The 13,006-nt window shown below is 31.2% G+C and overlaps 1 protein-coding gene across 2 annotated transcripts; it reads left to right on the top strand.

Moving 5' to 3' along the window:
- Positions 1-8,241: 8,241 nt before the first annotated feature.
- Positions 8,242-12,717, top strand: LOC134681933 (obscurin-like). Of its 2 annotated transcripts, XM_063541559.1 has the most exons (5): positions 8,242-8,550; positions 9,574-9,837; positions 10,541-10,809; positions 11,694-12,261; positions 12,601-12,717. In XM_063541559.1, exons 1-5 carry the CDS (start codon positions 8,289-8,291, stop codon positions 12,639-12,641), a joined length of 1,404 nt encoding a protein of 467 aa, XP_063397629.1. In that variant the 5' UTR covers positions 8,242-8,288; the 3' UTR covers positions 12,642-12,717. The 2 variants fall into 2 exon arrangements, with proteins under 2 accessions (XP_063397629.1, XP_063397631.1); XM_063541561.1 differs by lacking the exon at positions 9,574-9,837.
- Positions 12,718-13,006: the final 289 nt, after the last annotated feature.

The raw sequence follows: 13,006 nt of genomic DNA, 5'->3' as shown, positions 1-13,006 counted from the left end.
TTATGATATTCTCCTGGAAAGAGCTCTTTTTGAATAACGAACCCATTACCTCACCTTTAAGATAGATCAGTAAACATGGGCATAAGTATGGGTGATTCTTCAGACTAGTGCACACATTTTACAGTTCAAACAAGGCAATGCCGAACGTGGCATCACCTCGTATGTAACACATTGGGGACAAATATGGACACTATATATGTATATGACACATGCAGAAAATGGTAAATTGAATATGCATGCATATTTGATACATAAACTTTTTTTTTAGAAATCAACCAAAACATTTAGTAACTAGAAATAACTTTTATATTGTCTTTAGAACCAGCAGGTAAAAAATGAACCAATTCCCTGTGTATTATGCTATTTCAAGAAAAAAACAAGTTTATCTGCATGACCTTGACCTTTGGCCTTGAAAGTAAAAAATGTCAGATCATTACAAGGAGGAACAATTTACCAAATGGGGTTAAAATCTTTAGAAGCATATTGGTTTTAGTGTCCACAAGGGTGATATTGCCTTGTACTACAACTGCCACTGTGACATTGACCTTTGAACTTGAAAGTACATTGCGCTTAAGATATTCTTAAAGAGTAACATCATACTAAGTTTCGAGCATTTTGGTTCTAGAGTGTCCATAACAATTTTATCCACACGCAACTTACAAGTAGTATATGCAACTTCAGTGCATCGTAAGCTGTACACTTTTAGACATCGTATGGCCATCGCGCCATCATCGTAATCCATCGTGTAACCTTCTTGATCCATCGTGTAGGCTTCGGCTGAGATATGAGGCTAAAATACCCGTCTTCGGTTAACATTCGTATGTCCATCTTTTGATATCGTATATAATTTCGGCACCATCGTATAGATTACTTTATTCATCGTACTTGCTTCGGTCACATTTTGGTATTTGAACGAGATCGGGACCAACTTCGTACGAACTTACAATTTTCGCTTTCGGGTGTACATCGTATATAAAAATCGGGACAGTGTGACACGGGCATTAGCAACACAACCTAAGATCAGTTTTAATATTATACCATTTAAAATAGTTATTTTACATATCATTACAAACTGTCCAGCGTCTTAACAGACCCGAGCACACATTTTACTCGACTGGTTTGACATTGCCTCGGCAGTACTTGACTGTACATAACTGTATAATGGACTAGGCCTCGACTTTTCATAATAAGTCTGATTTAGTACTTGATGATCTTGGTGTAGTTTGAAATGGTCTCAACCAAGGCTCAACCAGTCTCGACTTGTCTCAACATGGTCTCATCCAGTCTCTACCTGTCTCGACTAGTTTGGACCTTCAAATGTAGTCTTGTGTAAATCAGCCCATCTAACTAAATAAAATATAGTTCTTACAAAGCCCCATATTGTTTGAAAAAGTTAGAAAATAAGTTAGAGTGTACTCTCTGAATTTTGTGCGAATTGCAAATCCTAGCTTTATTTTTACCTAGATTAATTCAATTCTTGAATTTTACAGCAATACACCAAACTATATAACGACCTGTTCAGTAAGATCAATACATTACCAGTGTAGCTGTATAAAAAGTTATGAAAAAAGTTAAAGTGTACTATCTGGATTTTGTCCGAACTGAAAATCCTAGTTTTTTTTACCTACATTAATTAATTCTCAAATTTGGCAGCAATAAACCAAACTATATAATGACCTGGGAGTCAGTAAAATCAATATATAAATAAGATAGCTGCATAGTTTGATGAAAATCCAAGTTGATTTGAAAAAGTTATTAAAAAAAATAAAGATGCCTATATGAATTTAATCATTTTTTTTTACCTATTAATTACATTCTTTAATTTAACAGCAATGAACCAAACTACCAAATAATATGGAGTTTTGTAAGAACTATCTTTAATTTTGTTTGATGAACTGTTTTTATCCACCAGACAAGACTAAATTCGAAGGTTCAGACTAGTCGAGGCTGTATGAAACTGAGTCGAGAGAGGTCGAAACTGGTTCAGCCTTGGTCGAGACCACTTCAGACTACACCAAGATCATCAGGTACTGAATCATACAAACTAAGTAAAGTCGAGACCTAGTCGAGTACAGTTAAGTACCGTTGAGTACTGTCGAGACTAGTCGAGTAAAATTTGTGCTCGAATTTACTGGTCAAGCACAAAATCGGGTCATTTCAGACTCTGAGCAGTGTGTAGTGTATGTAAAAGTTAAACATGTATTTAAATTTTAAATTAATTGGTGTGAGAAAAATCCTGGCTGTAAATAAAAAAATCGTTCTGCAGCCATTGAATGAAATATTGACCGCTAATATTCGCTATATGATAATTATATGCTGATAATTATAAAATGTAAAAATCAGCAATTTAATTCAGAACAAATTTGAAACCTACAGATCTAGTAGAAGTCGTGTTGTGTATGTAAGGTTGTTCAGGGGTATACTACCATTTTGAATTGTACAATCACAGTACATAATCGGTCTAGTTCGTTGCATAAACCATTTTTCACATGAATAAATGCTGATACCAATCAGGAATATGACAGTTGTTATCCATTCGTTTGATGTGTTTGAGCTTTTGATTCGGCCATTTGATAAGGGAATTCAGTTTTGAATTTTCTTTGGAGTGCGGTCTTTTTGTTATTTAACCTTTTTTTATATCAGATATATATAATCCAGCAAATAGTTCGATTCGCTGTTAAATAATAATCACTGTACCTTAAGTCAGGAATCTATGTAAAAAATGAACCTTCTCTTATATAGGAAAAAACGATTGAAGACATAATCAGTGCTGGAACAACAGAAATATTACATGAAATAAGTGACTCAAAACACAAACTAGAGAAAAAGAAAGAACAAATAAACGCGAAAGAAGTAAATCTTGCAGAAATTGAAACTGAAATTAGAACAACAGAACAGGAAATGACTGCTAAAGAAATTGAAATAGAAAGTAAAATGTCAAAACTTCCATTGGAATCAAATGATTCGGAACTGCGGGAAACGGAAAAAAATCAGTTTAATGATTATTGCCGAAATTTGCGCCAGGAAAACACAAATCTACGTGAAAATGCTAGCATGATGCATGCAGAACTGAATAAATTAAAAGAAGAAAGGCAAAAGCTAGAAGACAGAGTAGTATTGTTAGAGAAATATATTGACACTGCAAATGACAAACATCAAAAGACAATTGAAGAAATGCTGGCAACTCAAAAAAATACGATAGCAGAATTGAATGAAAAACACGAAACAACATTAGAAGATATAAAAAAGATTATTCATGGTTTGTATGACGAACTTTGTTCGTATTTTTTTGCTTTACTTTGTTTTAGAAATCAAGTGCAGTACAAGAAAGTAACTAGGAAACAATTATTATAAGTTGTAATGATATTTGTATTTATTTGAGATACCCCAAGTCTCCAAATATTCTTCAGTTCATGGATGAGGATTTTCAAAATCAAAATTAAGCTTTAATTTAACTAACGTTCATACATGACGAAGTTCTTGATATTCGCAATTTCTTAGTGTACCACCTATATATTGCCAACTGTAGTTATCCTTAAGGAGTTTTGGTGTGTAACATATCCTTAAGGAGTTTGGGTGTGTAACGTAGCCATCAATATCGTTTTAAATCAATAAGAATAGACACTAGACACGTCCAACAATCAGAAACACCATCTGACGATATGATAAGTATGTGCGTCTTCTCACTTACGAGTGTGTTTGCAGTCCTAGTATATAAGATGTAAGAACATTTGTCTAATCGGTAATTAAACCGATTCCAAAACTATCTTGGGTCAAATATATATGTTATGGTTAGTGTCAAAATAATACATATAAAGATTGAGGCAATGATTCTAAAGAACAGATAAGTTCAAGCTTTCTGATATAAAATATCAGTTATGAGTATCTGAGGTAAAAGAAAACTGTTTAATTATAGGTTTATCAAGACGAAACTTTGAAACATTTAACACCGGACATTAAAAAGATTTTTTTATGTCAGAATAATCATTTCTATTATTGAGTATGTAATAAATATAACTTTTCTTCATTATCAATGACCGCAAGTAAATTTGAAAGTTCAGTACAAAAAGGTAACTAGGTTACGATTCTTATTAGCTGTAATGTGATTTGTATTTTAGAAATTGAGAATAATATGCATGTTTGCAATAGTACAATTAAAAAAAATGGTATGGTTATTCATTAAACGTTCATATATATATTCAATATTTCATTCTTTCAGAACATGAACAATCCAAAACATGTGCAGTTTCATAGATGAGATTCAGCATCAATGATTATAAAGAATTCTTACAGTGGTTTCAAACATATGAACTATTTGAAATCGATTGAGAAATATAAAACATGTAAAACGTTTCAATGATTTGTATATTCATCCGACAAATTTGTTTTATTGACAATTTATTTTATGTTTGTACATTTATGTTGTTTTAAACTGAAATGGGTGACAGTTGTTTTTTTCTTATCCTAGGTATAGATAACCTTAGTCGAATTTGGCACCACCTTTTGGAATTTTGGGTCATGCTCTTCCACTTTGTACTTGTTTAGCTTTCTAACTTTTTTTTTATCCAAGCGTCAATGATGAGTCTTATGCAGACGGAATGCGTGTCTTGCGTATTAAATCATAAACCTGATACATTGATAACAAAGTACAGTTTAGTTTATTCTTTGTGCGTTATTAACCTAGGACAAATTAAAATAGTTCAGAATTGTTTTACCATTATCGAAAAGGTCAGTTTATAGATATCATAATACCCGTATTTAAAAAAAGTCCAAATTACTTCTCCTTTTTGTAAGTCCATCCTGAATAGTCTTTAATTAAATGTTGTTCTGATTTCACATCTTTTTACAAGAATTAATTTGTGTTAACTATTTAACAATGTGAAAGAGGATGTGAAAAATAGTGAAAACGCAGTATACCATCACCAAACGTGGGAAATATTTTTACAATTCATCTACAAGAGTAAATTCAAAATTGCAGATTTTTTCTTTATGGTTTTGAAGAATTTGTGCTTGCTTTTCGTGAATTTATTTATACTGTACATGAACCATCCTATTAACGTTCGTCAAAACTTTAAATTCTAACTGTTTGTAGTTAAGTTCACATTAGAAATAGATAATAGTGTTGAACTTTTTTTTTATTCTTAATAACCAATGGATCAGTTGTTGCTAGTTTTTCAAATACAAATTTTGTTCATAAAGAAAAAAGAAAAACTCATAAAAGATACCTGACTAATAATTTTGTACGCCAGACGTTTGTTTTGTTTAGGAAAGACTTTTAAAGGCAACTGCGGTTTACTTGTGTTCAAACGTCATAAATTCACTGATAGAAAACGAATCCGGGTGACAAACTAAAACCAAGGAGAACACATCAACAATGAGATGATCTCAAAGAAACATCATACAAAAACTAGACTCACGGTGGATGTACAAGTTGCTTAATTCTTACTAGTAGCAATGTACCAGTTTCACCTGCGAAATCTTTGCGACTGTAATACAAGTGAGATAGCTTTAAATCCTACATTTATGGAAATACCTATAATTAGTCAGGAATATAACATCTATTTTCATTCGTTTGATGTGTTTTAGATTTTGATTTTGCAATTCGATAAAAAAAATATGTTTTGATTGGGATTTTTCTGAGGTTTTACTTTTTTTGGTTATTTTACCATTACATTATTCAATTAAGGTGGTATGGGAGTCTAAAATAAAAATGATGGAATTTGTTCATACTTTGCCAAAACGTAGTATTTATTGATATATGTTGAAAACTATGATAAAAAGTATAGGTTACCGCGCATTTTCTCAGCTACAGTAGGTGACAAAATGACACAAATTGTATAGATTATACAGGAAAAAACACCATTCTGTGATTAGAAACTGAACAAAGTGATAGATTTGTTAAATACTTCACGAAAAGATAGCTTTCAGACAATGCTTTGAGAATATCAAAAGAAAAGATAGGGTCATCGTACGTCTTTTCCTGCTAAAATACAAAATAGGAAAATTCCATGTAGAATCCTTCAGAAAATGCACTGTTTTAGAGTTACCTCCCCTTAAAATGCCAATTATTTTTTTTAAACAACCAAAAATAATCATCTTTTGTAAAAATATTAATATTTTTAAGTTATATCCTTATAAATTGATTCTTTTAAATGAAAATTCACATTAAATATCTGCATTTTGCATCAAATTTTGCAAACTTGATAGAAAATCTTGACCTTTGATTCTCTGTTTTTGACAATCCAAGTTTGAAGAAGACACCCATACCACCTTAAGCTGAGTTAGGGCTAGGCTGCAGACAATAAATAAATCATACCCTATCACAAAAATACATAGTAGAATTGAGAAAGGAAATGGAGAATGTGTCAAAGAGACAACACCACATTAATATATAAAATAAATGAAAGTCATAAATCTAAAAAGAGAACAAAAATCCGGGTTACAAACTAGAACTGAGGGAATGATATCCAAAAAAAAAAGAAGAGAAAACAACAGAAATATTAAATTGCAACAAAAAACAAACAGCAATGCTTCACACACAGAAACAAACTATAAGATAACAATTGTCATTTTCCTTACTTGATACAAGACATTTTTAGAAATAAATGATGGGTTAAAACTGGTTATGTTGCTAGCCAAACCTCTCGCTTTTATGGCAATGTAAAAATATAACACATAAATGACAACATTAGATGGAAGGACTACAATATAAATAAATGGGAGAACCATTACGACAGAGATATTCAGTTATTAAAGATACCAGACTTATAATATAATTCGCTAGAAGCGTGTTTCGTCTACATAAGTGACGCTCAGGTCAAGACAAAAAGCCAAACAAAAACGAAGAGCATTGATGGACCGAAATTCAAAAAAGTTGTGCCAAATACGGCTAAGGTTATCTGCCTGGGATACAAATAGATTTTTCAACACAGCTGATACGGGCGTCAGCGGGACCCTTACATAAGACCTTTTCGGCAAAAACGTTTTACTGAGAACACAGTTATTTCGAAGTGCATTTCGTTTAGACAATAAATTCGAATAAAAAATAATCGCATCGGCTCGATCTATCTCAATGTTTCTAAGAGTAGCAACACGAACCCCACCAAAAAATGGGGGTGCTCCTGAAGGGTAAGCAGATCCTGCTCCTAATGTTACACCCGTCGTGTTACTTATGTTATTACAAATCCGGTAAATAGTCTAATTCGGTAGGTGGCATTCATGGAAAGGGAAGGGTTTAGTAATTACGACATAAGGAACAAATCCAATATAATTTGTCAAACGGTAATTCCATAATAGTCAACCAACTGGTGATGGCGTTCGTAAACTTCGGGATGGGATGATTTCAACTTTTTTTTCATTTGAAACTCTTGGTTTAATAGCTTCCTTGTGAGCAGCAACCCTCGATCAAGGAAATTATGGTAGGAAATACAAGCCCAGGAATAACGAATCTATTGGGAGATATATATTCCGTATGCAGGCGGCGTTTCTGTAATGTTGCTACAAAGAAAGAGAAAGTTCACATCTTGGAAGCTGATATAAACTCATTTGTCGCAAAATGATGTTTTCAACCGACCCTCATCGTCAATTGCTTGATGTAAGTCAAGATATGAGACAGACTTAACTGTATCTGTAGTATCCTTTATCTCCAGTTCGATGGAATAGATTCGTTCAAAATAGTCACCAAATTTTGTATCATATTTTTAAGAACATCATCTATATAGCGGAACGTTAAGTTTCTCATTTCTATAACACTCGCTAAATAACGACAACAATGTGTGAGCAACACAGTAGTTATAAATGTAAAAGAAAATATGGTACAGCATTCAACATTGTGTTATAATCTTAATCACTATTTAAACAAACAACAACTCCAACAAAGAAACACAAAATGACGTATAGAAACTATAAAGACAACCATTTTGTTTGATCAAACAAACTTGCTAAGCTGAACCTATTATAAGAACCCCTGCGCACATTTTTAATTTCTGATCACTCTGTTTTGATTTTACTTAGTTCAACAATTGTTATAATATATCATTTTGTCTAACCTGATTCTTATATTATCAGGATTGTCGTTATTTAGTATAGTCATGTCAATAAGGATTTATTGAGTTGTTACATAAATAGTTCAATTCGAAGATCTATACAATGAATTCATTTAATTACTACGGGGAATCCTTGGTAGTAATTTAACAAAACACGTGTCAACAGGGTAAAGATGTAAGGATTGATATTATTAAATTAGAGACATTAAAACTTCCGGAATACATGCACTAAATGCGTTTGTCATGGGGAGAATACAAGACTGTTTTAAGGAAAACAGGGATGTTATTGTGGAATTGCTGTCCAAAAATCTGAATCAAATTGTGTGTAAGTTGCACAAAAGAAATGTAATAACCGACAGTGAAAAGATTGGTGTTGAATGTAGTTTGTCGCCTGCTTTAGGAATACGAGATTTATTTTATTACATAGAAGCTAATGATAAATCTGAAGATTTTATTGATGTACTCAATCAAACTGAAAATGGCGGAATAGCACATCTTGTTCGCCGTAAGTAAATTGCAGTGTGATATAAATATCTGTCGAAGTAGTAAGACGTTGGGCGAACAGTAAATTCTGAACAGTGATTATTTATGAAACGAGTTTTACAACTTTTTTTTTCTTGTATGATTCTGAAAAAAAAACTTATCTTAACTTATTCTTACAGTAAAATCCATTTTTCCTTGTGTTAATTCAACTTTCAGAGTTTGTTTGCGGTCGTGAAAATAAAGGAAAAAGAGACATAATAAAACACCATAAGTGAAATTATGACAGACATTTGTTTGATGCGTTTGATCTTTTGATTTTGCCATTTGATTAGAGACTTTCCGTTTTGAATTTTCCTCGGAGTTCAGTATTTTTGTTATTTAATTTTTAACCAATGAAGTGACGAAAAGGCAAACAACAGTTCCTCCAACCGAGGTGTTATTGATTGCAAGTATAGATTGATAAATCGCGGGTCTATGGTGGATCAATCTAGCAATAAAGACGGGATTGAAATTATAAAAAGACCTTTTTTTTTTTATTCAAGTTCAAATTAAAAGAAACACATACTAATCAATAGTTTAAGGAACTACTTACAGCAGTGGTAGAAATAATCAACAAGAAACCAAAGGATAGAAATCTTAAAAGACAAGCATGGAAATTACAGACAAAACAAAAATTTGAATTAGGTGTTAATTACATAGAATTTAACGGTTAATATTTGATTAAAAATTATATAGTCTTACTATTATTATATCGGAATCTAATTTGAATAGGGTCATAAATTAGTACATGTTTGTCATCAATTATACATTTAAACACAATACTAGTTAATCAGATTACAACTTTGATTTAAAGTCAGTCTTGTTACCGATATGAGGTTTGTTTAGAAATCAAATATCTTGGGAGGTAAATAAAATCTGTTATAAAAGACATGATATCCGATTTTTTTTAAATTTGAGAACGAATTTTAAAAACTTTCGAATAAAAAATCGTAAAAACAATTTTATTTGCGTTATAAGCGCTTTATTAAATTAATTGCTTTATTAGTTTCAGCGAATTATTACTTTACATCAGAACTGAAAAATTCGGAATTTGCTATAGGCACGGATGTTGTATTGTCCTGTGAAATCAGTAATGATCGTACCGTTCAATGGTTTAAAAATGGAATAGAATTAACCACATGCTCGAAATATACCATAACAAAAGATTTTCTTGTCCACCAGCTGATTATTTTGAATGCACAGGAAGAGGATGCAGGCGATTATTTATGTGAATGTTGCTACGCAAAGACAAGATGTAGACTTAAAGCTGGTAGGGCAAACTAAATATTTCTTATGAAACATAGGTTTTACGATTGACAGTCTTTCATGTGATATTTCTTCTTTAAAAATGAAACTCAAATTCACGAAAAATTACGTATGATAATTTTTTTGTCATAAAGCTAGTTTTGTGCATGAAGCAATTTTAAATTCAAAACATACGTCAACTAGTTTATCAAAAAAACATTCCGAATATATTAGATAGAACTATCGAGCTATCACTCAATCAGCTCCTACTACTTTACAACTTAAGCTTTAACATTGACTCTTTAATTCAGTTATTGACCATCAATATTGATGGTTTTGACATATGTTTAGCCTTTGCATCTGATACTGAATAACAAGAAGCAGATGATGTTTGCCCATATATATATATATATAACACTTTTTTATGAGATATTTTCTCATTAATATGATCAACTATAAAACTAAAAGCTAACCAAGCGAATTAGATATTTAAACTTCGACTCTCGAGAGCAGACAAATTGGTGTATCCTTGTTGAACATTTAGCCATATATACAATTTTGAGATTTATTCCTTCATTTTTGTTTAGATGATACCTTGTATGCCAGCAAACCCTTTGTCAAAATGATTAACAAACAAAATGTGTATTTTCTATGCGATCTCATTAGACATGGTTGCCTTTTGTTTTGACGTTTTGTAGTTGAAAAACATATATTTAATGTTTATTCAGGTTTACAAGTAATTAAAACTCTCAGAGATGTTGAGTTGGTGAAAGGAGAAACTCTTCATTTAAGTTGCAAGTTGAATAGAGATTTGAATATTAAATGGTTGAAAAATGGCAGAGAAATTTCATGCGACAAACAGACAGATTGCAAGAAAACATCTCAGGAAAATTTGTTTAAATACACATTGAAGATAAAAAATATCAAGATGATAAACAGTGGAGAGTATAGTTGCGTGTGTGGTAATTTCAAAACATCTTGCTTTGTGATAATAACAGTAAGTAAATTTGTACAATACAGGTACGAAAAACATATAAATGTCATTCATAGAGTCTGACTAAAATACTATTCAAGCCTTACCTTAAGCCACTCTTTTGCATAACTTGATTGAACGAGTTACTTTGTAATAATCGAAGGAGTGAATAAAACACTTTGAAAATCAATAGAATACAGCAAAACAAGTTTTGTTTGCTATTTGGAATCATATCGTTGTTGTTCGATATGAAAATTTTAATGTTATTTTCAGACTTTATATTTTTTTTAGGAAAAAAGTATTTCCGAGATAGAATATTAATTGTTGCTTGGATAAATATCCATTCCAATATGGTATATAAAAAAGAAGCTTCGATATACTTATATAAAAAGTAGAATACTTGTAACAAAATACTGAACTCCGAGGAAAAGTCAAAACGGAAAATCCATAATCAAATGACAAAATCAAATAATAAAACATATCAAAGGAATGGACAACAAATGACATTTTCCTGACTTTGTATAGGCAAATGTAGAAAATGATGGATTGAACCTGGTTTTATAGCGCTAAATTATTTATGACAGTCACATCAAACTCCATTATAATCATAACGGTGCGTGAACAAAACAGACACAATAGTTTAAATTGTCAAAATAGGTATACAGCCATTAAATCAACTTAAATGATGAGATTAACTGCCAAATTCTATTTATGTTAAGAAAAGTAACAATTAAATTATTAACGAAAGGCAGCCTCGAACAACAAACACTGAATTACAGACTCCTTTGATAATAAAGTAACGGTAACAAAAAAGGTTTAAACCTTTCCTTCTGGTATACATGAAGAATCCCACAAACTATACAATTTCTGACAATAAGATAAGTATCAAATACTTTGTTATATTTAAGGACATACCGATAGAACAAATAATCAATGCAAGAACTACAGAAAAATTATATGAAATACAAGGGAAAAAAGAAGAACTAGCACAGAAAGAAGAAAAAATTGTTAAAGAAGAAACAAAGCTTCTTGAAATGGAAACTGAAATTAGGAATAAAGCCATGGAAATCAAAGAAAAGGCAGATGAAATAGAGAGTCAAAGATATAAATTAGCTTTAAAAGAAAAAGAAATGAAAGAACGAGAATCTCAGTTGGAATTGAAAGAAGCCAAATTTTGCGAACTTGAAATGGAGAAAAATATGTTGCAAAAAGATTCTTTGACCTTGACGCAACAAAGTGAAGAATTAAAATTTACACGAGCAAACGCAAACATGATGCAAAACGAATTGGAAAAATTAAAACACGAGAAGACAGAACTCGAAAAAAGAATTGAAATATTAGAGAAATATATTGATAATGGAAGTGTAAAGCATGCACAGACAATCTCAGAAATTAGAGAAACCTATGAAAATATGATAACAAAAATGAAAGCAGAGCATGATGATACATTATCTAATATTGATAAAAGATTGGAAGGTTTGTAATTTACCTGTTAAACTTTTTATAGCTTATAGGGATATTTTGTGTCATCTTTTCTCTTGTTCGTTTCTATTAAACGTATCCAATACGCACTTTCTTGTTTCTTAATAATGACCTCAAGCAATTAACTTATATCTTAAAATCACAGCTTTCTGAGATAAATTTTCTAGTTAAACATTTTGTTCGATATAAGAATATTTTTCAGGTAACCGGTACATAACTATGTAGATTTATACATTTGAAAGTTACTGATAATTCTCAGCAAAAAAATATAAAAACACTATGATTGTGAGAACAGCGGTCACCTTTATAATACATCCTTTTTTTGTGTTTCAGAGATGCAGCAGAAGCAATCCGGAATATGTGTAGTTTCATAGTGAACTTTCAAACATTGGTTTGCATAGTACTTTCTGGATTATGAAAGAATTGCGGTAAACTGTTTCAGCTGTGTGCTTTTTTTAAGCATAATTTGACTGTTGAAACACATTCAGATTTTGTTCGAATAAATTACATCCAGTATCCTACATTAAAAAGAAAGACATATGTATTTGAAATTTTGTTTCAATATATATATTGTGCCAAACTGTTTAAAGGTAACTGTGTAATAATATGTGGGTATCCAAACTATTAGGCAATTTTGTCTTTCTTTTTTGTACATTTCTCGTATACAATTAAACCGAATACTGTGAACACATATTAAAAAATATAAAATATATATTGTTTCTATATGAATATATTCACC

Source organism: Mytilus trossulus, chromosome 8 (assembly GCF_036588685.1).
Source record: "Mytilus trossulus isolate FHL-02 chromosome 8, PNRI_Mtr1.1.1.hap1, whole genome shotgun sequence".
Lineage (NCBI taxonomy): Eukaryota > Metazoa > Mollusca > Bivalvia > Mytilida > Mytilidae > Mytilus > Mytilus trossulus.
This window is presented reverse-complemented; position numbering and strand designations above follow the sequence as displayed.

Excerpts from the sequence above, each read along its gene's own strand:
- LOC134681933 (XM_063541559.1), top strand. The coding sequence starts at position 8,289 with ATGGGGAGAATACAAGACTGTTTTAAGGAAAACAGGGATGTTATTGTG. Across the intron at positions 9,838-10,540 it reads AAGATGTAGACTTAAAGCTG|GTTTACAAGTAATTAAAACT; the intron begins GTAGGGCAAACT and ends ATGTTTATTCAG. Across the intron at positions 10,810-11,693 it reads CTTGCTTTGTGATAATAACA|GACATACCGATAGAACAAAT; the intron begins GTAAGTAAATTT and ends GTTATATTTAAG.